The following is a 27301-nucleotide window of genomic DNA, read 5'->3' as shown; positions in this document are numbered from 1 at the left end:
AGGACATAGGCATGGGCAAAGACTTCATGTCTAAAACACCAAAAGCAATGGCAACAAAAGCCAAAATTGACAAATGGGATCTCATTAAACTAAAGAGCTTCTGCACAGCAAAAGAAACTACCATCAGAGTGAACAGGCAACCTACAAAATGGGAGAAAATTTTCGCAACCTACTCATCTGACAAAGGGCTAATATCCAGAATCTACAATGAACTCAAACAAATTTACAAGAAAAAAACCACCCCATCAAAAAGTGGGTGAAGGGTATGAACAGACAGTTCTCAAAAGAAGACATTTATGCAGCCAAAAAACACATGAAAAAATGCTCATCATCACTGGCCATCAGAGAAATGCAAATCAAAACCACAATGAGATACCATCTCACATCAGTTAGAATGGCAATCATTAAAAAGTCAGGAAACGAGGTGCTGGAGAGGAAGTGGAGAAATAGGAACACTTACACTGTTGGTGGGACTGTAAACTAGTTCAACCACTGTGGAAGTCAGTGTGTCGATTCCTCAGGGATCGAGAACTAGAAATACCATTTGACCGAGCCATCCCATTTCTGGATATATACCCAAAGGATTATAAATCGTGCTGCTATAAAGACACATACACATGTACATTTATTGCGGCACTATTCACAATAGCAAAGACTTGGAACCAACCCAAACGTCCAACAACGATAGACTGGATTAAGAAAATGTGGCACATATACACCATGGAATACTATGCAGCCATAAAAAATGATGAGTTCATGTCCTTTGTAGGGACATGGATGAAACTGGAAACCATCATTCTCAGCAAGCTATCACAAGGACAAAAAACCAAACACCGCATGTTCTCACTCATAGGTGGGAATTGAACAATGAGAACACATGAACACAGGAAGGGGAACATCACACTCTGGGGCCTGTTGTGGGGTGGGGGGAGGGGGGAGGGATAGCATTAGGCGATATACCTAATGTTAAATGACGAGTTAATGGGTGCAGCACACCAACATGGCACATGTATACATATGTAACAAACCTGCACATTGTGCACATGTACCCTAAAACTTAAAGTATAATAATAATAAAAAAATTCTAAGTGGTTACCTCAGACTAAACGGAAATAATCTAATATGGGAAATTTGTGATGTAGGAAATATTAAAGAGCAAAAGATGTGTTAAGTATGTGGATAAATAAAGCTAAATACTTAAGTATATGAAACAAAAATACTAGGACCTTCATGACTGAGATGAAATGTTATAAACTTAAAATATATGACAACAATATCTTACAGGTTAGAAGCTGCATAAATGGAGTTAATGTTTTCCAAGTTTCTTAAGTGTTTGGGAAAAAGCTGTTATTTACTTTAGCTTGATAACTATACGTGTTATAATTTCTATAATAACCCTGTCCCCTACATCATACCTTACTACAAAATTAATTTGAGATGGATCGTAGACTTTACGTTGAAAGGTAAAATAAAGTTTCTTGAAAATCTCTTCATGATGTTGGGTTAGGCAAAGGTTTCTTAAACAAGAACAAAAATACACTATTCATAAAAGAAAGGATTGCTAAATTGCTCTTCATGAAAATTAAGAATGGTAATCAAAAGGCAGCATGAAGAGTGAAAAGTCAAGCTACACAATGGAAGAGGGTATTTCGGATACATATATTTGATAAAGGACATAAATTCAGAATATATAAGGAAGTCATGCAAATCAATTCTTCCTACCCAAAGACTTCACTAGGTGTCTCATAAATGAAGATATCCAAGTGGACAGTAAGCATTTGAAAACATTGTCAATATCACTGCCTGTTTGGTAATGCAAGTTAACTATAATGAGATACTGCTTCATATCAGAGTAGCTAAAATTAAAAAGAACAGTGCTAAATATTGGTAAAGTTATGAAGCAACTGGAATAGTCATTTATTGCTGATGGGAAGGTAAACTGGTACACAACTCTTAAAATAATTTATAGTTATTTCATAATGGTAAACATGCCTGACCTGGGACACTTCATTCCTACTTCTTTTTAGGTACATACTCAAGAACTATCAGTACATATGTTCAATAATGAACATATTGAACATAGAAGACATGGTCAATAATAATTATAGCCCCAAACTGAAAACTACATAAATGTATATCAAGAGTAGAATAGATGAATCAATTATGCTTTATTCATCCAATGAAATCCTGTGTAGCCATAAAAGATAGCAAACTACTACTGCCTCAACAACCTTGAAAGCTGTCACACACGTTTTGGTTAGCAAAAAAGCCAGACACAAAGAGTCATACTGAATAATTCCATTCATATGAAATTCAAAAACTAATCAATGGTGAGAAAAGTGATAAGAATGGTTACCTCTGGTGGAGTCAGGTGTGTGGTATTGACTGGGAAGAGGCACAAGAGTTCTTCTCAGGTATAGGAAGTTTTTGTATGTCTGGATATGGGCAGCATTTACATTGCTGTCATCACATATAAAAAATAAACTACCTGACTTCAGATTTGTACACCTTATTAAAGATTTATCATATATTAATTAAAAGGAAACATTGAACAAGAGATACAATTGAAATCATAGAAAAGGAACTTTAAGAAGGCAACCATTTCTAATCATAGCAAAAACTTCATAAAAAGCATCAAGGCATAAATCTAACAAGATTTATGAGATCTTTTATTGGAGAATAGTAAAATTTATTTTGAAAGGCTAGTAGAAGTCCTAAGTACATAGAGAAATACACTGTATTTATTAATAAGACTCTATATCCAGCTGGCACGAACTGCTTCAATGAATCAAGGCAGATGTTTCTTTAAATTTTTTTTTATCATGGTAAAATACACAACACAAAATTTACCTCAACTGTTTTTAAGTGTACAGTTTACTGGTGTTAAGTACATTCATATTGTTGTGCAACCACCACCACCATCCATCTCCAAGACTCTTTTCATCTTGTAAAACTGAAACTTATACCCATCAAATAGTAACTTCTCATTCTGTCTTCCCATCTGCCTCAGGCAGCCACCATTTTCCTTTTTGTCTCATATGATTTTGATTACTCTGAGTACTTCCTATAAATGGAATAATACAATATTTGTCTTTTTGTGACTGGCTTATTTCACTTAGCCTCATGTGGTTCATCCATGTTGTAGCATATGTTATAATTTTGTAAAGTGAGTCTATTGTAGACAGTATATAGTTGGATCATTCTGCCAATCTCTATTGATTAAATAATTTATTTACTTTTAAAGTAATTAACAATAAGGAGGAACCTGCTTCTGTCCTTTTTCTATTTGTTTTCTACATCAAGGTACAAATTTTATGTTCAGATACAATTCCAAACCACGATGAGGATTTATCTTAACTGTCCTCTACCCCACAGAAATGCAGAGGCCAACAAATCACATTTGTAGGCTCCTAAAGGAAACTCTCTTAGATTGCTTGTCAAAAACTGTTGAGATCATTTTGGCCCCTTCCATGCTATGAGAACGAGATCCACACTGTACCCAATGATTTACTGACTTCTCTCGGCAGAATACCGTCTCTTCTCCTTCTCTCTTCTGTTTGGTAATAGAAGAAGAGAAGAAAAGTTTGAAGTCAGTACTTTATATCATTTAGTATATGGACCAATAACTCAACAAGTTTAGAAAAAAAACCATGAAGTAAACTTTACTTATACTCTAAAATAAACCAAACCAAACTACGAAAGTAGTAAGGAGGAAATTATAAAATAGAATCTATCAGTTAATGAACTAGAAAACAGAAAAATGATAGAATTGAGCATTAAAATCTAGATTTGGACCTTGGAAAAATTCCAAATCAACAGACAAGCTCTGACTAGCTAGAAGATGAGAAGGAAAAACATACAATGTTATAAATGAAAAGGAGCATGCCAGATATACCACTTAGAAAATTTGAAATAATAGGAGAATATAATGTATAACATATAACTCTTGTTAGGTATAAAATTTTCATGAAATGACTGATTTTCTTAGATAATATAATTAAACAGAAGCGTGTAACAGATTAAACATGATGAGAGAGAAAAACTTTATTGATCAAACATTTGGCTTCCAAGAAAAGTACCTGACCTAGCTCAATATTAGGTAACATTATGAAGTATTTCCTGGGCATGATAATGACATTGTGGTTATATGATAGGTGAATTATTTAGGGTTGAAGTGTCAAATCAGTGTCTTTGTGGAGGGATAAAGCTTTGTGGAGGGATAGGGGAAAATGTTCGACAATTGTTGAATCTAAATAGAAGGAATTCACATGTTTATTTTAACATTCTATCAACTTTTTGGTATACTCTTAACAAAAAGAAAAAAACAATGCCTGACTTAGATGTTTATATGGGTGACTCAAGCTATCAAGTAATGGATAACTCCTGTGCCATATAAACAGTTCTAATACACTAATAAAAACTTCCTAATTTACTTGAGGACATTAACAAAAACCTCAGAAGACATACCTGAAATTATGAATCTTTTGCATCAGTGTGATGTCTCCGCTTTTATTTCTGATTTTATTTATTTGAGTCTTCTAGTTTTTTCTTAGTCTAGCTAAATGTTTGTTAACATTGTTTTTACCTTTTCAAAAACTAACAGTTTAGTTGATTTCTTCCTGTTTTTCTATTTTTTATTTCTGCTCTAATTTTTATTCTTTCCTTTTTTCTGCTAACTTTGGGCTTAGTTTTGTTCTTTTTTTTTCTAGTTCCTTGAGGTGTAAAGTTGAGTTGCTTATTTGAGATCTTTCTTCCTTTAAAAATAGGCAATTATCATTAGAAACTTCCCTCTTAGTCCTGATTTTGCTTCATCCTGTAAGTGTTCATTTGTTGTGTTTTTGTCTTTTTTTAAATTTTCCTTGATTTCATCTTTGATCCACTGGTTGTTTTAAGAGTGTGTTGTTAATTCCCACATAATTGTGATTTTCCCAGTTTTCCCTCTGTTACTGATTTCTAATTTTAGTCTATTGTGCTTGGGAAAAAAAGGTTGGTATCATTTCAGTCTTCTTAAATTTGTTCAGATTTGTTTTATGACTTAATATGTGATCTATCCTGGAGAATGTTCTGTGTGCAGTTGAGAAGACTGTGTATTCTGCAACTGTTAGGTGGAATATTCAGTATATGTGTGTTCTATTCAGTATTGAAAATGGGGTACTGACATCTTCTATTGTATTGCTATTTTTCCCTTCAGTTCTGTCAGTGTTTGCTTTATGTATTTAGGTACTCTAATGTTGGGTGTATATATGTTTATACTTGTGATATCTTCCTAATGAATTGACTCTTTTATCATATGACCTTCTTTGTCTCTTGGGATGGTTTTTTATTTAAAGTCTATATCGTCTGATAGTATGGCCACACCTGTGCTCTTTTGGTTGCTATCTGCATGGAATATATTTTCCTATTCCTTCACTTTTAGCCTGTGTGTCCTTAAATCTAAAGTGAGTCTCTTCTAGATAGTATATAGTTAGATCTTATTTTTAAAATTAATTCAGCCACTATATGTTTTTTGATTAGGGAGTTTACTCCATTTACATTAAAGTAATTATTGATAGGGAAAGACTTACTAGTTCCATTTTGTTAATTGGTTTCTTTCTTGTAGTTGTTTTGTCCCTTTTGTCCTCTCTTGCTGTCTTCCTTTGTGATTTGTTGATTTTGCTTTGATCCTTCCTTTTTTTTTTTTTCTTTCGTGGATCTTCTATAGGTATTTTCTTTGTGGTTACCAAAGTCTTAACAGAAAACAACTTATAGCTACAGCGAAAGCAATTTAAAAAAATAGACAAACAGGACTGCATCTAATTAAAAAGCTTTTGCACAGCAAAGAAAACAGTTAAGAGAATGAACTGGTAATCTATGGAATAGGAGAAAATATTTGCAAACCATGTATCTAATGAGGGGTTAATATCCAAAGTATATAAGGAACACCTGCATCTCAACAGCCAAAAAAAAAAAAATCCCCAAAACAAAAAACAAATAACCTGGTTAAAATATGGGTAAAGGACTTGAATGAACATTTCTTAAGACATACAAATGTATAAGGTGCTGTATATGAAAAGATATTCAATATCGCTAATCATCAGGAAAATGCAAATCAAAACTACAATGACTTAACACTTCATATCTGTTAGGATGGCTGATATCAAAACAAAACAAATGGTAACAAGTGTTGGAGAGGATGTGGAGAAATTAGAGCCCTGTACACTGTAGATGGTCATGTAAAATGGTGTAGCTGCTGTGGAAAATAGTATGGAGATTCCTTAAAAAATAAGAATAGAATTACCATATGATCCCACTTCTGGGTACATATCCAAAGGAAATGAAATCAGAATCTTGAGGAGATCCCATGTTCACAATAGCATTAATCACAGTAGCCAAGATATATAAACAAGATGTATAAACATCGATAGATGAATGGATAAAGAAAATGTGGTATATACATACAATGGAATATTATTCCACCTTAAGGAAGTCCTGCTGTATGTGACAACATGGATGACCCTGCAAGACATTACACTATGTGAAAGAATCCAGTCACAGAAGGACAAATACTGAATGATTTCACTTATATGAAATATCTAAAAATAGTCAAATTCAGAAAACAGAGAGTAGAATGGTGATTGCCAAGGACTGGGAGGAAGGGGAAATTGGGAATTGATGTTAGATAGGTATCACAGGCAAAGCAGATAGTTCAATATTGGGAAATTTATAAACAAGTTTTTACATTAGTAGATCTAATGGAGAAATCATGATTATTTCATTAAGCTCCAAAAAGTATTTGGGAATAAAAATAAAATCTGTAATTAAAAATATTTCTTTAGAGTAGAATATTTCTTTATAGTAGAATAATACCTCAAATATGATAAAGAATATGTATTTGAAATTTGCAATCAGCATAATCAAAGTCAAATACTTTTGTTATGCATATAAAACATTTGTGAGAAAAGTCATATAATATGGTGCAGTAGGGAACTCTAGGGCTCTTGCAAAAACACCTAATAAGCTTCCAGAAACTATCAGAATTAGTTTTCGTAGAACTCTGGAATTTAGTTAACATTAAAAACCAGGAAAAGTAGGGAGCTGTAGCACTGCAGAAAGAGAACACTATGGCACCTTAAATTGCTCACCTACCATTCCTTGTGCCTAGATGAGCAATGACTTTGAAGACAGCAGCTTACACTCATGGTGCAGGCTGTTAGCACCAGAAGGATTAGTACAGATCTTGCTCTCAAAAAATTGTGATCGTTTTAACCTGTCTGAAGTATCTGAAGGACCAGTATAGAGCTTCCTTTTGTTTTACACAACTCAGAGCTTTCCTGGGACGGGGGTGGCTTGTCTGTCATCACGTGTCAAAAGTATTTAAAAGCCAGAGTATCAGCTGTAGAAGCCTGAGTCTGGGGATAAAAATTAGGACAATGAATAGGTAGACAAAAAGCCAGGAAGGAACAGTTGAAAAGGAGATACGGGGTGGTATAAGGACTTTTAAATGCTTTTGTGTATGCTGAGAAATTGAGAATGCTACGTAGATGCCTAGGATTGGACAACTCCTCAGAGAAGGCTTGAGAAGACCCTAAGCTTTCACCACTAGCTGACCTTCAGGCTCTGCCTAACTAAGTAGGATGTGAAGGCTAAGATATAGTTGTAAACAGCCTGGCTTAGTGTTGATGGAATGCCCCAACACAGAGCAAAAAAGACTGGGAGTGGTTTTTTTTCTTTCCTATTACCTTTTTTCTTTCCTTGGCTGCAGGTGTTTAAGGAACCTGTCAAAATAGTAGTTGACCCTGAAGCTAAGTGAGCACAGACTTCAGTTCCATGCACAACAAAGAATGTAAGCTTTTATGAAATAGTCACTAAAGAACACTTACAACAAGCAGTAACAGCAAACTCCAGGGAAGGGGGAGAATCCAGTATCCAGAGTTGTCACTTTATAATATTCAATATGTCCAGTTTTCAACAAATTATAAGGCATGCAAAGAAGTAAAAAAGTGTGACTCATTCAGAGGAAAAAAGAGAAATTAATGAAACTATCCCTGAGGAAGCCCACCTTAAATGTACTCAATGAGCTGAACAATACCATCAGCAAAGAACTAAGGGAAACCAAGAAAAGGATTTCCCACCAAAAAGAAATATCAACAAAGAGAAATTATAAAAAGGAAACAAATAGAAATTCTGCAGCTGAAAAGTACAGTAACAAAAATTCTTTAGAAGGATTCAATAGCTGATTTGAGTAGTCTGAACAAAGAATCAGTGAACTTGAAGAAAGGTCAGTTGATTTATTTATTCGAGGAGCAGAAAGAGAAAAGAATAAAGAAAATGAACAGGGCTATGGGACATCCCCAAGCATACCAACATATGCATTATGGGATTCTTAGAGGGAAGAGAGAGAGAGAGAGAGAGAGAGAGAGAGAGAGAGGCGGTAATAATATTTGAAGAAATAATGGTTGAAAACTTCCCTGATTTGTTGAAAAATGAATTTCAAATGGGTTAAACTCAAAGAGACCCACACCATGACACATTATAGTCAGATTTTTAAATATTTAGCATAGGTGTTGGTTCTATTAGTAGAAATATACTTTCCTTAATGAAGTCAGCTTTAACAGATTTTTTTTTTAATCTGGTTTTGAAGTCGTAAAATACAAAACTATGAGCTGCTTACAAAGTTATTCCTGCCGTAAATACTGTGGTAATTTATATATTAAAAAATTTGAGAACTTTTTTTTAAACAAGTGTTTCCAAAAGCTTATTGATTTTTAAGTAAGTTTTGTATCATATGGTAATACCTTTCTTTTATTTGTAGAAAGTAGATTTTTACTTTTTAGTGCTTGTTGACTCTGTGTGTGTGTGTGTGTGTGTGTGTGTGTATGTGTGTGTCTGTGTCTGTGTATTGGTTTACATGACGGTGAAGAACTACTTATTTCTTTTTTGGTTTGTTACATGAAGTCTTTGACATTGTTTGTTTGTTTGTGACAGGGTCTTGCTCGGTCACCGAGGCTGGAGTGTAGTGGCTGGATCATAGCTCACTGCAACGTCCACCTCCCGAGCTCAAGCTATCCTTCCACCTCAGTCTCTCAAAGTGCTGGTATTACAGGCTTGAGCCACTGCACCTGGCTGATGTGTCATTAAGCTGGATGATGAGAGAATAATATAACCTGATAAAACTCATGTAGATCTGTTGAGAAGAGATAATTTTAATTGTGAAATAGTCTCTTGAAATTAGTAAAAGACATATTTTAGCTAACCAGTAATTTCAGAACATCTTTATCTCAGTATAATTTACTATAATACATAAGGTTTGCCCATTTAAAGTGTATAGTTTATTTATAGAATTTTACAATAGCATAATTTTAGAACTTTGTTGTCATTAGCCCCTCTCCCCCAATTCCCTAGCCCTAGGCAAACACCAGTCCACTTTCTCTCCCAATTCTTTTTTGCCAATTCTGGACATTTTATATAAACAGAATTGTAATATATGATCTTTTGTGACTGCCTTCTTTTACTTAGCATAATGTTTTCAAGAGTCATTCATGTTATGTTGTAATGTGAATCAGTACTTCATCCCTTTATATTGCCAAATTATATTTCATTGTATAGATACTTTGTTTACTCATTAGTTGGTAGACATTTGGATTTTCCACTCTGGCCATTGTGAATAGTGCTGCTATGAACATAGTAAGTGTTTATGTGTTAGGGTGGGTGTTTCATTTCTCTTGGTTATATACCTAACAGTAGAATTACTGGGACATATAGTAACTCCATGTTTAACATGTTGAGGAACTTCTAAACTTTTTTCTGAAGTAGCTGCACTATTTACATTCCCATGAGCAGTATATGAGGGTTTCAGTTTCTCCATGTCCTTTCCAACATTTGTCATTTTCTGTCTTTTTGATTATAGCCTGGTTGGGTGTTAAGGGGTATTTATTGTGTTTTTTACCTATTTCTAACAACTAATGGTGTTGAACATCTTTTCGTGTGCTTATTGGTCATTTATCTTTTCTGATGAAATACCTATTCAAATTCTTTACCCATTTATAAATTTATCACTGTGCAAATTTGTTGAGTTGCAAGCATTCTTTTTATATTCTGGATATTAGACCTTTAGCAGATTTATGGACTTACCAATATTTTCTCCCATTCTGTAGACTTTTTTACTTTCTTGATGGTGACCTTTGATACACAAAAGTTTTAAATTCTGATGAACTCTAACTTATCAGACTTTTATTCTTTGCACTTTTGGTGACATATCTAAGAAATCAGTGCATAACCCAGGGTCACAAAGATTTAGTGTTTTCTTCTGAGAGATTTAGTTTTAGTTTTTATATTTAGATCTGTGGTTCTATTTGAGGCCATTACAATTTTTATTTTTTTAATTGTGATAAAATATACATAAAATTTATCATCTTAACCATTGTTAAGTATATGGTTCAGTGGCGTTAAGTACATTCATATTGTTGTTTAACCAATCTCTATAGCTTTTTAAATCTTGTAATACTGAAACTCTATATCCATTAAACAACAACTCCCCATTTTCCCCTTCCCCTTAGGCCCTAGCAACCACCATTCTACTTTCTGTCTCTATGAATTTGGCTACTCTAGGTACCTTATAGTAGCAGAATCACACAGTATATGTCTTTTTGCCACTGATTTATTTCATTCAGTAGTATATTCTTAAAATTCACCCATGTTGTACTATATGTCAGAATTTCCTTTTTTGAGATTATATTATTCCATTGTATGTGTATGCCACAAACAAAAGTTTATCCATTCATCTGTTGATAGACACTTGAGTTGCTTCTGCCATTTGGCTATTGTGAATAGTGCTGCTGTGAACATGCTTGTTATAATTATCTCTTCAAGGTCCTGCTTTCACTTCTTTTGGGTATAGACCCAAAAGTGGAATTCCTGGATCATACAGTCATTCTACTTTTAAGTTTTTGAGGAAGCTCCGTACTGTTTTCCATAAGGGCTACACTGTTTACATTCCCACCAGCAGTATTTGAGGGTACTGATTTCTCCACATCCTTGCCAATACTTGTTATTTTCTGTTTTTTTTTTTGTTTGTTTTTTTCCTTCTTAATAATGGCTATTCTAACAGGTCTGAAGTGATGTCTCATTGTGGTGGTGATTTTCATTTCCCTTATGATTAGTAATATTGAGCTTCTTTTCATTTTTGGTTGGCCAGTTGTATACCTTCTCTGGAGAAATGTCTATTATTTTTGCCTATCTTTGAATCAGGTTTTGTTGTTGTTGTTCTTGAGTTGTAAGTGTCCTTTATATGTTCTGGATATTAACCTTGCATCAGATACAGTGAGTCTTTGCCTCACATCTTTGTTAAGTTCTTGGAAACTGTGACTTGTAAGTGAAGTGACGTATAGCATAGCAAAACAAACTGATATAAGTTAATTGATAAAACAAGAGTTAAGTTCCTATGGTATTCAGTACATTGTTTCACTTAAAGGTGCAATTTCTAAGTACCTATTGATGATGTTAAGTGAAGACTTATTGTACATGATTTGCAAATATTTTCTCCCATTTTCTAGGTTACCTTTTCACTCTGTTGATGGTGTCCTTTGGTGAACAGAAGTTTTAAATTTTGATTTAGTCCAATTTATCGACTTTTACTTTTGTTGCCTTTCTCCTTTGAGTCAGTTTTTATGTATGGCATGCAAATTCGTCTTTGCATATAGATATTGAGTTGTTTCAGCACTGTTGAAAAGACTCTTCTTTCCCTGTTGAATTTTCATGACCTCTTTGCTGAAAATCAATTTACCATAAATGTTAGTGTTTATTTCTGGACTGTCGGTTCTATGCCATTGATCTACATGACTGTCCTTATGCCAGTACTGCGCTGTCTTGATTATTGTAGCTTTGGAGTAAGTTTTGACATCGGAAAGAGTGAGTCCTCCAATGATGTTTGTCATTTTCAAGATTATTTTGGCTATTCTGGGTTTATGATCTGCTTGTCAATTACTGAAAAAAAAAGGCTAGGCTTTTAATAAGAGTTGCATTGAATCTCTAGATTACTATGGGAAATATTACCACTTGAATCTCTAGATTAGTTTAGGAAGTATTAATCTTTCAGTCCATAAACATGAGCCAGTTTTCTAGTTACTTTGATTTTCTTCCATTTCATTCTATGTTTTTTAGTATACTAGACATATATTTATTTTGCTAAATATATTCTCAAGTATTTAATTCTTTTTCTTGCTGTTGTAAATTGAATTTTTTAAAAAAATTTATTTTTGGATTGTGAATTGCTAGTGTATTAAAATACAGTTGATTTTTGTATATTGCACTGGCATCCTGCAGCTTTGCTGAACTTATTAGTCTTAATTGGTTTGTCCTGGTTTCCTTGGGATTTCCTGTAAGAAGTTCATGTCATCTGCAAATAGATATAGTTGTACTTCTTTCTTTCCAATCTAGATGTCTTTAATTTCTTACCTGGTTGCCCTGGCAATATGTAACATCCAATATGATATTGAATAGAAGAGGTAAGAATGGCCGTACTTGTCTTGTTCTTGATTGTAGGGAGAAAGCATCTAGCTTTTCATTATTCGGTATTATGTTAGCGCTGAGTCTTTCATAGGTACTCTTTATCTGGTTAAAGAAATCCCTTCCATTCCTAGTTTGCTGAGAAATTTTATCACAAAAACGTATTGGGTTTTGTTGAACTGAACAGTAGCTTTTAAGAGCCTGTTACATATCTAATGACATGTGGTTGGTTTGTTGTAAAATTACTTGGAAATGGTTATGTGAAAATACTGAAATTTACTTGGCAAATACTAAAGCTACAAGAATTTTTAAAATGGAAAGGTTATTATGAAAGCTTGAAAGATGCAATGGGAGGAGGTAGAGCATGAAGTGTTAAAAAAATTTGTAAGATATAATTGTTGGAAAGGAAGAAGAGAAATATATTTTGGGATGAGTATAAATCTACTCATGCATACTTTTAAGAGGCTGGAATAGGTTTATATTTCTCAAATTCGGATATTTGCTTCCCACTGATATGTCAGGAGGTATCAAGGCAATAAGAAGCCACAGAATAAAAACAACATTTTTTTTGCCCAAATAAAATTTTTACATCTATTTTTATCAGCTAATGACAGAATATTTTTATTTAGTAATTTATTCGTTTATTTATTTATTTATTTATTTATTTATTTAACTTTAAGTTCCAGGATACATATGCAGAACGTGCAGGTTTGTTACACAGGTATACATGTGCCATGGTGGTTTGCTGCACCTATCAACCCATCATTTAGGTTTTAAGCCCTGCACGCATTGGGTATTTGTCCTAATGCTCTCCCTCCCCTTGCCCCTGACCCCACCGACAGGCCCCGGTGTGTGATGTTGCCCTCCCTGTGTCCATGTGTTCTCATTGTTCAACTCCCATTTATGAGTGAGAACACGTGGTGTTTGGTTTTCTGTTCCTGTGTTAGTTTGCTGAGAATGATGGCTTCCGGCTTCATCTATGTCCCAGCAAAGGACATGGTCTTATTCTTTTTTATGGCTGCATAGTATTCCATGGTATATATGTGCCACATTTTCTTTATCCAGTCTATCATTGATGGGCAAAAAGTGGCATTTTTAAAGTGTTAGTTTTGTCCAGTAGTATTTAATTTTTTTTAAGTCAACATTTTGTTTTGAAATAATTGTAGTTTCACATGTGATAAATAATATAGAGATATCACATATACCCTTCACCCAGTTTCCCCAAGTGGTAACATCTTGCAAAACTGTGGTGATATATCACCACCACAATGTTGATATTGATACAGCCAAGATACTGAACATTTACATCACTACAAAGGTGCCTCATGATACCTTATAATAGCTACTTCCACTTCTCTCCTGCCCCACCTTTTACTGAGCTCCTGGCAACCACTAATTTGTTCCTTTGTTTCTATAACTTTGTAATTTCAAGAATGTCATATAAATGATAACATATAGTATGCAACCTTATTGTATTGGCCTTTTTTTCACTCAGCATAATTATCTGGAGATTCATCCAGACTGTTTTGTGTATCAGTAGTTTTTCTTTTTTATTGATGTATAGTATTCCAAAGTATGAATGCACCACAGTTTAAATATTCACTATTGAAGGACATCTTGGTTGTTTCCCAGTTTTTGGCTTTACCAGTACAGCTGCTGTAAACATTCATATGCAAGTTTTTGTGTGAATATATCTTTGTTTCTGTGGGGTAGATGCCCAGAATTGCAATTGCTGGGTCATATGGTAGTTGCATGTTTAGTTTTTTGAAAGACAGGCCACACCTTTTTCCAGGGTGGTTATATCATTTACATTCCCACTAGCAGTGTGTGAGTAATCCATCTACTCCATATCCTCACCAGCATTTGATACTGTCACTATTTTTATTCTAGTCATTCTAATAGGTATGTAGTGGTATCTTATTAAGTTTTTAATGTGTATTTCCTTAATGGTTTTTGATGTTGCACATTTTTTAATATCCCTGTTTCCAGTCTCTTTCTCCTGTTAAGTGAAATGTCTGTATCTTTTGCCCATTTTCTTTTTTTATTTTTATTTTTATTTATTTTTATTATTATACTTTAAGTTTTAGGGTACATGTGCACATTGTGCAGGTTAGTTACATATGTATACATGTGCCATGCTAGTGCGCTGCACCCACTAACTCGTCATCTAGCATAAGGTATATCTCCCAATGCTATCCCTCCCCCCTCCCTCCACCCCACCACAGTCCCCAGAGTGTGATATTCCCCTTCCTGTGTCCATGTGATCTCATTGTTCAATTCCCACCTATGAGTGAGAACATGCGGTGTTTGGTTTTTTGTTCTTGCTATAGTTTACTGAGAATGATGATTTCCAATTTTATCCATGTCCCTACAAAGGACATGAACTCATCATTTTTTATGGCTGCATAGTATTCCATGGTGTATATGTGCCACATTTTCTTAATCCAGTCTATCATTGTTGGACATTTGGGCTGGTTCCAAGTCTTTGCTATTGTGAATAATGCTGCAGTAAACATACGTGTGCATGTGTCTTTATAGCAGCATGATTTATAGTCCTTTGGGTATATACCCAGTAATGGGATGGCTGGGTCAAATGGTATTTCCAGTTCTAGATCCCTGAGGAATCGCCACATTGACTTCCACAATGGTTGAACTAGTTTCCAGTCCCACCAACAGTGTAAAAGTGTTCCTATTTCTCCACATCCTCTCCAGCATCTGTTGTTTCCTGACTTTTTAATGATTGCCATTCTAACTGGTGTGAGATGGTATCTCATTGTGGTTTTGATTTGCATTTCTCTGATGGCCAGTGATGATGAGCATTTTTTCATGTGTTTTTTGGCTGCATAAATGTCTTCTTTTGAGAAGTGTCTGTTCATGTCCTTCGCCCACTTTTTGATGGGGTTGTTTGTTTTTTTCTTGTAAATTTGTTTGAGTTCATTGTAGATTCTGGATATTAGCGCTTTGTCAGATGAGTAGGTTGCGAAAATTTTCTCCCATTTTGTAGGTTGCCTGTTCACTCTGATGGTAGTTTCTTTTGCTGTGCAGAAGCTCTTTAGTTTAATTAGATCCCATTTGTCAATTTTGTCTTTTGTTGCCATTGCTTTTGGTGTTTTAGACATGAAGTCCTTGCCCATGCCTATGTCCTGAATGGTAATGCCTAGGTTTTCTTCTAGGGTTTTTATGGTTTTAGGTCTCATGTTTAAGTCTTTAATCCATCTTGAATTAATTTTTGTATAAGGTGTAAGGAAGGGATCCAGTTTCAGCTTTCTACATATGGCTAGCCAGTTTTCCCAGCACCATTTATTAAACAGGGAATCCTTTCCCCATTGCTTGTTTTTCTCAGGTTTGTCAAAGATCAGATAGTTGTAGATATGCTGCATTATTTCTGAGGGCTCTGTTCTGTTCCATTGATCTATATCTCTGTTTTGGTACCAGTACCATGCTGTTGTGGTTACTGTAGCCTTGTAGTATAGTTTGAAGTCAGGTAGCGTGATGCCTCCAGCTTTGTTCTTTTGGCTTAGGATTGACTTGGCAATGCAGGCTCTTTTTTGGTTCCATATGAACTTTAAAGTAGTTTTTTCCAATTCTGTGAAGAAAGGCATTGGTAGCTTGATGGGGATGGCATTGAATCTGTAAATTACCTTGGGCAGTATGGCCATTTTCACGATATTGATTCTTCCTACCCATGAGCATGGAATGTTCTTCCATTTGTTTGTATCCTCTTTTATTTCCTTGAGCAGTGGTTTGTAGTTCTCCTTGAAGAGGTCCTTCACATCCCTTGTAAGTTGGATTCCCAGGTATTTTATTCTCTTTGAAGCAATCGTGAATGGGAGTTCACTCATGATTTGGCTCTCTGTCTGTTATTGGTGTATAAGAATGCTTGTGATTTTTGTACATTGATTTTGTATCCTGAGACTTTACTGAAGTTGCTTATCAGCTTAAGGAGATTTTGGGCTGAGATGATGGGGTTTTCTAGATATACAATCATGTCGTCTGCAAACAGGGACAATTTGACTTCCTCTTTTCCTAATTGAATACCCTTTATTTCCTTCTCCTGCCTAATTGCCCTGGCCAGAACTTCCAACACCATGTTGAATAGGAGTGATGAGAGAGGGCATCCCTGTCTTGTGCCAGTTTTCAAAGGGAATGCTTCCAGTTTTTGCGCATTCAGGATGATATTGGCTTTGGGTTTGTCATAGATAACTCTTATTATTTTGAAATACGTCCCATCAATACCTAATTTATTGAGAGTTTTTAGCATGAAGTGTTGTTGAATTTTGTCAAAGGCTTTTTCTGCATCTATTGAGAAAATCATGTGGTTTTTGTCTTTGGCTCTGTTTATATGCTGGATTACATTCATTGATTTGCATATATTGAACCAGCCTTGCATCCCAGGGATGAAGCCCACTTGATCATGGTGGATAAGCTTTTTGGTGTGCTGCTGGATTCAGTTTGCCAGTATTTTATTGAGGATTTTTGCTTCAATGTACATCAAGGATATTGGTCTAAAATTCTCTTTTTTTGTTGTGTCTCTGCCTGGCTTTGGTATCAGAATGATGCTGGCCTCATAAAAAGAGTTAGGGAGGATTCCCTCTTTTTCCATTGATTGGAATAGTTTCAGAAGGAATGGTACCAGTTCCTCCTTGTACCTCTGGTAGAATTCGGCTGTGAATCCATCTGGTCCTGGACTCTTTTTGGTTGGTAAGCTATTGATTATTGCCACAATTTCAGCTCCCGTTATTGGTCTATTCAGAGATTCAACTTCTTCCTGGTTTAGTCTTGGGAGGGTGTATGTGTCGAGGAATTTATCCATTTCTTCTAGATTTTCTAGTTTATTTGCATAGAGGTGTTTGTAGTATTCTCTGATGGTAGTTTGTATTTCTGTGGGATCAGTGGTGATATCCCCTCTATCATTTTTTATTGTGTCTATTTGATTCTTCTCTCTTTTTTTCTTTATTAGTCTTGCTAGCAGTCTATCAGTTTTGTTGATCCTTTCAAAAAACCAGCTCCTGGATTCATTAATTTTTTGAAGGGTTTTTTGTGTCTCTATTTCCTTCAGTTCTGCTCTGATTTTAGTTATTTCTTGCCTTCTGCTAGCTTTTGAATGTGTTTGCTCTTGCTTCTCTAGTTCTTTTAATTGTGATGTTAGGGTGTCAATTTTGGATCTTTCCTGCTTTCTGTTGTGGGCATTTAGTGCTATAAATTTCCCTCTACACACTGCTTTGAATGCGTCCCAGAGATTCTGGTATGTTGTGTCTTTGTTCTCGTTGGTTTCAAAGAACATCTTTATTGGTGCCTTCATTTCGTTATGTACCCAGTAGTCATTCAGGAGCAGGTTGTTCAGTTTCCATGTAGTTGAGCGGTTTTGAGTGAGATTCTGAATCCTGAGTTCTAGTTTGATTGCACTGTGGTCTGAGAGACAGTTTGTTATAATTTCTGTTCTTTTACATTTATTGAGGAGAGCTTTACTTCCAAGTATGTGGTCAATTTTGGAATAGGTGTGGTGCTGAAAAAAATGTATACTCTGTTGATTTGGGGTGGACAGTCCTGTAGATGTCTATTAGGTCCACTTGGTGCAGAGCTGAGTTCAATTCCTGGGTATCCTTGTTGACTTTCTGTCTCGTTGATCTGTCTAATGTTGACAGTGGGGTGTTAAAGTCTCCCATTATTAATGTGTGGGAATCTAAGTCTCTTTCTAGGTCACTCAGGAGTTGCTTTATGAATCTGGGTGCTCCTGTATTGGGTGCATATATATTTAGGATAGTTAGCTCTTCTTGATGAATTGATCCCTTTACCATTATGTAATGGCCTTCTTTGTCTCTTTTGATCTTTGTTGGTTTAAAGTCTGTTTTATCAGAGACTAGGATTGCAACCCCTGCCTTTTTTTGTTTTCCATTTGCTTGGTAGATCTTCCTCCATCCTTTTATTTTGAGCCTATGTGTGTCCCTGCATGTGAGATGGGTTTCCTGAATACAGCACACTGATGGGTCTTGACTCTTTATCCAATTTGCCAGTCTTTGTCTTTTAATTGGAGTATTTAGTCCATTTACATTTAAAGTTAATATTGTTATGTGTGAATTTGATCCTGTCATTATGATGTTAGCTGGTTATTTTGCTCATTAGTTGATGCAGTTTCTTCCTAGTCTTGATGGTCTTTACATTTTGGCATGATTTTGCAGCGGCTGGTACTGGTTGTTCCTTTCCATGTTTAGCGCTTCCTTCAGGAGCTCTTTTAGGGCAGGCCTTGTGGTGACAAAATCTCTCAGCATTTGCTTGTCTGTAAAGGATTTTATTTCTCCTTCGCTTATGAAGCTTAGTTTGGCTGGATATGAAATTCTGGGTTGAAAATTCTTTTCTTTAAGAATGTTGAATATTGGCCCCCACTCTCTTCTGGCTTATAGGGTTTCTGCCAAGAGATCCGCTGTTAGTCTGATGGGCTTCCCTTTGTGGGTAACCCGAGCTTTCTCTCTGGCTGTCCTTAACATTTTTTCCTTCATTTCAACTTTGGTGAATCTCACAATTAATGTGTCTTGGAGTTGCTCTTCTCGAGGAGTATCTTTGTGGCGTTCTCTGTATTTCCTGAATCTGAATGTTGGCCTGCCTTGCTAGATTGGGGAAGTTCTCCTGGATAATATCCTGCAGAGTGTTTTCCAACTTGGTTCCATTCTCCCCATCACTTTCAGGTACACCGATCAGACGTAGATTTGGTCTTTTCACATAGTCCCATATTTCTTGGAGGCTTTGCTCATTTCTTTTTATTCTTTTTTCTCTAAACTTCCCTTCTCGCTTCATTTCATTCATTTCTTCTTCCATCGCTGATACCCTTTCTTCGAGTTGATCGCATCGGCTCCTGAGGCTTCTGCATTCTTCACATAGTTCTCGAGCCTTGGTTTTCAGCTCCATCAGCTCCTTTAAGCACTTCTCTGTATTGGTTATTCTAGTTATACATTCTTCTAAATTTTTTTCAAAGTTTTCAACTTCTTTGCCTTTGGTTTGACTGTCCTCCCGTAGCTCAGAGTAATTTGATCGTCTGAAGCCTTCTTCTCTCAGCTCGTCAAGGTCATTCTCCATCCAGCTTTGTTCCATTGCTGGTGAGGAACTGCGTTCCTTTGGAGGAGGAGAGGTGCTCTGCTTTTTAGAGTTTCCAGATTTTCTGCTCTGTTTTTTCCCCATCTTTGTGGTTTTATCTACTTTTGGTCTTTGATGATGGTGATGTACAGATGGGTTTTTGGTGTGGATGTCCTTTCTGTTTGTTAGTTTTCCTTCTAACAGACAGGACCCTCAGCTGCAGGTCTGTTGGAATACCCTGCCGTGTGAGGTGTCAGTGTGCCCCTGCTGGGAGGTGCCTCCCTGTTAGGCTGCTGAGGGGTCAGGGGTCAGGGACCCACTTGATGAGGAGGCAGTCTGCCCGTTCTCAGATCTCCAGCTGTGTGCTGGGAGAACCACTGCTCTCTTCAAAGCTGTCAGACAGGGACATTTAAGTCTGCAGAGGTTACTGCTGTCTTTTTGTTTGTGTGTGCCCTGCCCCCAGAGGTGGAGCCTACAGAGGCAGGCAGGCCTCCTTGAGCTGTGGTGGGCTCCACCCAGTTGGAGCTTCCCGGCTGCTTTGTTTACCTAAGCAAGCCTGGGCAATGGCGGGCGCCCCTTCCCCGGCCTCGCTGCCGCCTTGCAGTTTAATCTCAGACTGCTGTGCTAGCAATCAGCGAGACTCCGTGGGCCTAGGACCCTCCGAGCCAGGTGCGGGATATAATCTCGTGGTGCGCCGTTTTTTAAGCCAGTTGGAAAAGCGCAGTATTCGGGTGGGAGTGACCCGATTTTCCAGGTGCGTCCGTCACCCCTTTCTTTGACTCGGAAAGGGAACTCCCTGACCCCTTGTGCTTCCCAAGTGAGGCAATGCCTTGCCCTGCTTCGTCTCGCACACGGTGCGCGCACCCACTGACCTGCGCCCACTGTCTGGCACTCCCTAGTGAGATGAACCCGGTACCTCAGATGGAAGTGCAGAAATCACCGTCTTCTACGTGGCTAACGCTGGGAGCTGTAGACTGGAGCTGTTCCTATTCAGCCATCTTGGCTCCTGTCCCTCTTTTGCCCATTTTCTAATTGGATTGTCTTTTTTTTCCCTTTTTACTGTTGTGAGTTCTATATATATGTTAGTATATATGTTAGATGTAAGGCTAGCAGATACAAGACCTTTGTTGGATATGAGGTTTGCAAATATTTTCTTGTAACCTGTAGCTGGGAGAGAGAGGGGCATTTTGTTTTGCTGGATAGTCTAGGCTTCCCTAGACTTTCACTGACGCCACAAGGAAGGGATAGCACTTTATCAGCCAGCAGAGATGAAAGTAAGTTCTGGGTTCCTCACTTGGCCTTTGCTGGTGTTGGTGTGAGTGGGTCTAGTTTTTTCTGTGATGGTTGGCTGGAGTAGAATGGTTATTATTTAAAAGTTCTCTCGTTTGCTAGGCTTCACCTCTACTGGGTTTTTAGCTAGTGAGAAAAGCTCTTGTTAGGGTTTTCTGTCTGTGTCCATTGTTCCTGGGTAGCTGACTTCTTCAGCTCCAAGTCTGTGTATGCAAGAGAAAAAGAAAACCCAGGGATTGCACCACAGCATAATTCCTCAGGTCCCTAGATCTCTAGCTAATCTACCTTCTTCTCTACATCTTTCAGATTCTTCTTACATTTGTTTTATATATATTTTCCAGTGGGCTGAATTTTACTTAGCAGGAGAAATAGGGAAAAGTACATCTGGCCAGGCGCGGTGGCTCATGCCTGTAATCCCAGCACTTTGGGGAGGCTGAGGCAGGAGGAGCCCTTGAATCCAGGAGTTGGAGACCAGCCTGGGCAACAAAGTGAGACCCAGTCTCTACAAAAATAAAAATAAGAAAATTAGACCGGTGTAGTGGCATGTGCCTGTTGTCCCAGCTATCCAGGAGGCTGAGGTGGCAGGATTGCCTGAGCCTGGGAGGTCGTGGCTTCAGTGATAGTGCCACAGCATTCCAGCCTGGGTGACACAGCAAGACCCTGTCTTAAACAGAGAAGAAGAGAAAAGAAAGAAAAATGTCACAGGATCCTCAGGGTGTCGCTTTGCAAGCTGGAAACCACTGTGGCCAGCAGCATCTTCTGCCTGAGTATTGTTCACACTGCTGGGCACATTCTGCCCACTTGGCCTGGCAGTCTGTGCTTGGCTCGCACTACTATGCTATGTCTTACACCTGCCAAGCATGAGCCAGGTGTGGAGTGGTGAGGGGTGTGTGGGCAAGCAAGTGTGGGGTCTAGCCACTGCACACAGCCAGGCATGCTGACTGCTGTGGTAGGGCAGGCAGCTCCAGTGCTGGCACTGGTGCTGGTGCCACGCAAGGCTGCAGCTGGACCAGATGTACTGTGCATGGCTTCTGCTGTGGGCACCCACATCTGGGTGAGGGAAATGTGGTGGTGGCAACTGGAAGCTTGGAAGACACCAGGAACCACAAAACCCCAAAGAGGGTGTCATAGTCCTGGCTCGGGGACCCCCTAGGTCTGGGCTTCCCGAAAGGCCACAGCTTGTCTCTTCTTCTTGTTCCCTGCAACATGGCAGGCGGGGAGGGGGCATGTTTCAGCCCTGTTTGTGTTACAGCTCTTTTAGTCCCACCATTTGGTGGATCCTGAGCTCTTGTCCTGCATCCATGAAGAATGAGGTATGTGGACAACTGGAGGGTGAGCAAGATGGAGAGGAGTTTCATCGAGTGGCAGAACAGTTTTCAGGAGACCCAAAGTGGGTAGCTCCTTTCCGCAGGCAGGTCATCCTGACGACTGTCCATCTGTCAGTGGAGAGGAGAACCTAGAGTGGGTAGCTCCTGTCCACAGGCAGGTCATCCCATTGTCTGTATAGCCCTCAGCAGAGAGGAGACCCAGAATGGGTAGCTTCTACCTGCATGCAGGTCATCCCATAATCTGCATCTTTCAGCAGAGAAGAGACCCGGAGTGGCTAGCTCCTATCTGCAGGCAGGTCATTCCATTGTCTCTCCAAGTCTGGCTGAGTCCAGGGTTTTTATGGGCTTCAGAGGGGAGGAGGTGCATGCCAATTGGTCCATGGGCAGGCCTGGAAAAAGCACTATAAGTTCTCCTTTCTGCGAAACTGGCAGCCCTTCAACCCATCCCTGGCTTAAAGGTGGGGCTTCACTGGTGACCTGCCCCTTTCTGCCCAGGAGCCTGTCTGCCATCTCTGCCATCTACGGTACCCATGGCACACCCAGGCTGTTTATGTCAAGGGGCGCCTGCAGGCTCACTCTGAGCTGCCCTCAGCCCTCCCTGCCCCTGCAACCTCCCTCCTGTGCTTGTGGGTGCCCAGTGTCTGGAGGGGCGGCAGGGGGCTGGTGTGACAGTGCTGTCCCAAGTGTGCGCACACCTGGCTGGGTCGCAACAGTGCCTGGGCTTGGCCTCAACTTTGCTGTGTAATTGGAGCGGGAACCAGGAGTGGGGAGAAGCCTGGCAGTGGGAGCAGGCAATTCTGAGCCTGCAGGGGCAGAGGGAGTTCCCAGATCCCTGAGAGTGCAGTGGTGCCTGGGTCTACAGCTGTGACTGGGCAGCTGCAGCTGTGCCCAGGAGGGTGGGGTTCCTGCCCCTCCAACTCAGAAGGAAGTGGGGCTTCTGCCTGTTCCTGGCTCCCACCACCTCAGTACAGCGAGTAGCCCTAGCTGTTCCTTCCCCACTGCAGCTGGCATCATTGCAGCAGCCACTCCAGATGGGATGCTGCTGCCATCAAAAATATATCTACTCCATCACCTGGGGAGATGCAGCATAATTTAAAATATTTTTATCTGAAATCAGATGTTGCTATATCATCAAATAGCATGCCAAGTTATAATGACTGTATAGGTAAAATACAGAAATCTCAAAGAAATGTTATATTTATGGTAGCTTTGAGTACTGATCCTATGCGCCAGGAAACAAGGTCTTGGTTTTTTCCCCCCCATTCTTAGGGGTAAAATATTAGGATGTAGGTCAAGCTTCTGTAATAGCCAAACATAGAGTGGCTCAAATAAGATAGAATTTTATTTTTTCACGTCATTGTTCATGTTAGGAAAGTGAGCTCTGTTCCTTGATGTCATCCAGGGACCCAAGCTGGCTGGACAACTAAGCTGTCTTACACATGACTTCCAAGGTTGTTCCATGCATTACCATTTTCAGGAGGCAAGAAAAATAGTGATGATAGTGGTGGTGATATTGGGGGAACATGCAGGTCAAGAACTTGATTTTAAGGACAGGAAGCAGAAGTACTTGATGCCTTCATTCATATCCCATTGGTGTCAATCTAGTAATGTGGTTACAACTAGCTGCAGAAGAAACAGGAAATGTCCCCCACTTGGTGGCTGTGTGGCCAGCAAAAATTTGAGTAAGGCATTTCTATTATTAAAAGAAAGGTGAGAATACTTACTGGTGGACAATAGTAATCTTTGCTGTTTACTTTAGTGGAAATTTTTTAGAAGAACTCTCTGAGTGGTCTTAATCATTGTGAGCCATTTTATTCTGTAGTTAACTGTCTTTTTTGCTTGCTGTGCTCTTTGTCCTGTTATATTATAAAAGAATGACATGACCTTCATGGTCTAATCTTAGCGTGGGTATAAAACTGATTGGTATAAAACTGATTTGTTTATAACTACTTGGACTACTTCAAATAAGAACCTGTTTGTTTGTATCTTCTAGGGTTTACAGAGTCCACGGGGAATGGGATGCAAGCCAGAAGCTGTATGTAGTCACATTATTATTGAGAGCCATGAAAAGGGATGTTTCCGGACTCTAACTTCTGAATATCCACAACTAGATAGCCACCCTTGTGCTTTCAGATCTGCTGAACCCTCAGAAATGACCAGAGGACGGCAGAACCCATCATCATGCAGAGCCAAGCACGTCAACCTTTCTGCATCCTTAGACCAGAACAACTCCCATTTCAAAGTTTGGAATTCCTTGCAGTTAAAAAGTCATTCCCCATTTCAGAACTTTATACCTGATGAATTCAAAATCAGCAAAGGTCTTCAAATGCCATTCCATGAAAAGATGGACCCTTGGCTGTCAGAATTAGTAGAACCTGCTTTTGTGCCACCTAAAGAAGTGGATTTTCATTCTTCATCACAAATGCCATCCCCAGAACCCATGAAAAAGTTTACTACCTCCATCACTTTTTCATCTCACCGACATTCTAAATGCATTTCCAATTCCTCTGTTGTTAAGGTTGGTGTTACTGAAGGTAGCCAGTGTACTGGAGCATCTGTGGGGGTATTTAATTCTCATTTCACTGAAGAACAAAATCCTCCTAGAGATCTTAAACAGAAAACCTCTTCCCCTTCATCATTTAAAATGCATAGTAATTCACAAGATAAAGAAGTGACTATTTTAGCAGAAGGTAGAAGGCAAAGCCAAAAATTACCTGTTGATTTTGAGCATTCTTTTCAAGAAGAAAAACCCTTAGAAAGATCAGATTTTACAGGCAGTCATTCTGAGCCCAGTACCAGTGCAAATTGTAGCAATTTCAAGGAAATTCAGATTTCTGATAACCATACCCTTATTAGCATGGGCAGACCAAGTTCCACCCTAGGAGTAAGCAGATCGAGTTCCAGACTAGGAGTAAAAGAGAAGAATGTAACTATAACTCCAGATCTTCCTTCTTGCATTTTTCTTGAACAACGAGAGCTCTTTGAACAAAGCAAAGCCCCACGTGCAGATGACCATGTGAGGAAACACCATTCTCCCTCTCCTCAACATCAGGATTATGTAGCTCCAGACCTTCCTTCTTGCATTTTTCTTGAACAACGAGAACTCTTTGAACAGTGCAAAGCCCCGTATGTAGATCATCAAATGAGAGAAAACCATTCTCCCCTTCCTCAAGGTCAGGATTCTATATCTTCAGACCTTCCTTCTCCCATTTCTCTTGAACAATGCCAAAGCAAAGCGCCAGGTGTAGATGACCAAATGAATAAACACCATTTTCCCCTTCCTCAAGGTCAGGATTGTGTAGTGGAAAAGAATAATCAACATAAGCCTAAATCACACATTTCTAATATAAATGTTGAAGCCAAGTTCAATACTGTGGTCTCCCAGTCAGCCCCAAATCACTGTACATTAGCAGCATCTGCATCTACTCCTCCTTCAAATAGAAAAGCACTTTCTTGTGTTCGTATAACTCTTTGTCCCAAGACTTCTTCCAAGTTGGATAGTGGAACTTTAGATGAAAGATTCCATTCATTGGATGCTGCTTCTAAAGCGAGGATGAATAGTGAGTTTAACTTTGACTTACATACTGTATCTTCGAGATCACTGGAACCAACCTCCAAATTATTGACCGGTAAACCTGTAGCACAGGATCAAGAATCTTTAGGTTTTCTAGGACCTAAATCACTGGATTTCCAAGTCGTACAGCCTTCTCTTCCAGACAGTAACACTATTACTCAGGACTTGAAAACCATACCTTCTCAGAATAGCCAGATAGTAACCTCCAGGCAAATACAAGTGAACATTTCAGATTTCGAAGGACATTCCAATCCAGAGGGGACCCCAGTATCTGCAGATCGGTGAGTCTTATTGTGATAACAAGCAAGCTGGATGGACTTTGTAATAAAGGGTTTCAAATACTTAAGTAGATATCGGTTCTTGGGGGAAAGGCAGTGTGATTTCTCTGAGTGGAGGTTGTGTCTGGCTAATTACTAGAAGTCTTTCAAGGAATAAATGTGTTAAGTAAGAGAGAACATATGACAGTAATGCATTTGTACTTTCAGAGGGCTTTTGGCAAGACTTGACATCAAGTGTTTTTAAAAATTGAATGACCTTGAAAAGAATCTTTGATCATCCAATGATACAATTACGAATTTATTTACTGTGTTGGACATATGCTGAAGATCTCCTTTGGAGGTTGCACACACGTACATGGGTGCTTGGTCACTCTCTCTCTTCCGCTCTCCCTCTCTCTCTCTCTTCTCCAGCTCTCTGGTTCCATTTCATGACTTCCCTCAAATATTTAGTATTTACAAAGAAAGTGGCTTTACAGTGGAAAATCCTGGCAGATACCAGTTTAGTCAAATGATGAAGATTAGCATCGCCAGTAAAACATCTGTCAACATAATGTGCTCCCTGATATGATGCCCCACCTCATAGATTATTATAGGAAAGGAAACCCAATTCAGGGATAAGTTCGTTAGATTTATATTGTTCAGCCCAATTTTAGCACATTGCCATTAACTCAGTTTTACTTAATGAGCCTCTTATGATATGGTGAAGCAGAACTACCTGTATGTTTAGTATTTTACCTTATAGTTGAAGAGGCATCGTACCACAGTGGAGAGCGCTAGGCTTGGAAAGGAGGAAGAAAGAAATGTTTATTCATAATCTACATGTGGTAGTAGTCATGGCAATAAGGAACTTAGATATGCTATCCTACTTAGTTCTCATCATGATGCTATGAAGCAGGTGATGATATCTCTATTTTCCTACTGGGAAACTGAGATGCTGACTGTTACTTGTGCCAAAAGATGTTGTTTGTAGGCAAGAGAAAGAACATTCAAATGCATTCTGTTTAATCAGAGTAAGGATTAACAAATTTGAACCCTAATTCCAACACTTCCAACCATGATCCTGGACAACTGATTTGGGTTGGAATGCTGAAAAGTCCCTTATAGCTCTAAAAGTTAGGGATTGAGATAATAGATTGGGGCAAAAAAACAAGGTCAATCTCTGATTTCAATGTTAAAAATAGTAGAGTGCCATAGAGATCAGTAATGATACCTTTAAAAATTTTTTCCTTTGAGACAGAGTCTCGCTCTGTCACCCAGGCCAGAGTACAGTGATGTGATCT

The 27301-nt window shown here is 38.3% G+C and overlaps 1 protein-coding gene across 1 annotated transcript in view; it reads left to right on the top strand.

Moving 5' to 3' along the window:
• Positions 1-27301, top strand: part of ALMS1 (ALMS1 centrosome and basal body associated protein) — a gene marked incomplete at its 5' end in the record, with an annotated part of 232273 nt that overhangs the window by 82909 nt on the left and 122063 nt on the right. Inside the window, one exon of the mRNA XM_034953388.2 lies at positions 24163-26024. Within this exon, the coding sequence (XP_034809279.2) occupies positions 24163-26024 (1862 nt within the window). The remainder of the gene's footprint in view (positions 1-24162; positions 26025-27301) is intronic.

The sequence above is a fragment of the Pan paniscus genome, chromosome 12, assembly GCF_029289425.2.
Source record: "Pan paniscus chromosome 12, NHGRI_mPanPan1-v2.0_pri, whole genome shotgun sequence".
NCBI classification, from domain to species: Eukaryota; Metazoa; Chordata; class Mammalia; order Primates; family Hominidae; genus Pan; species Pan paniscus.
Note: the sequence above shows the minus strand (reverse complement) of the source record. Positions and strands in the feature narration are given on the sequence as shown.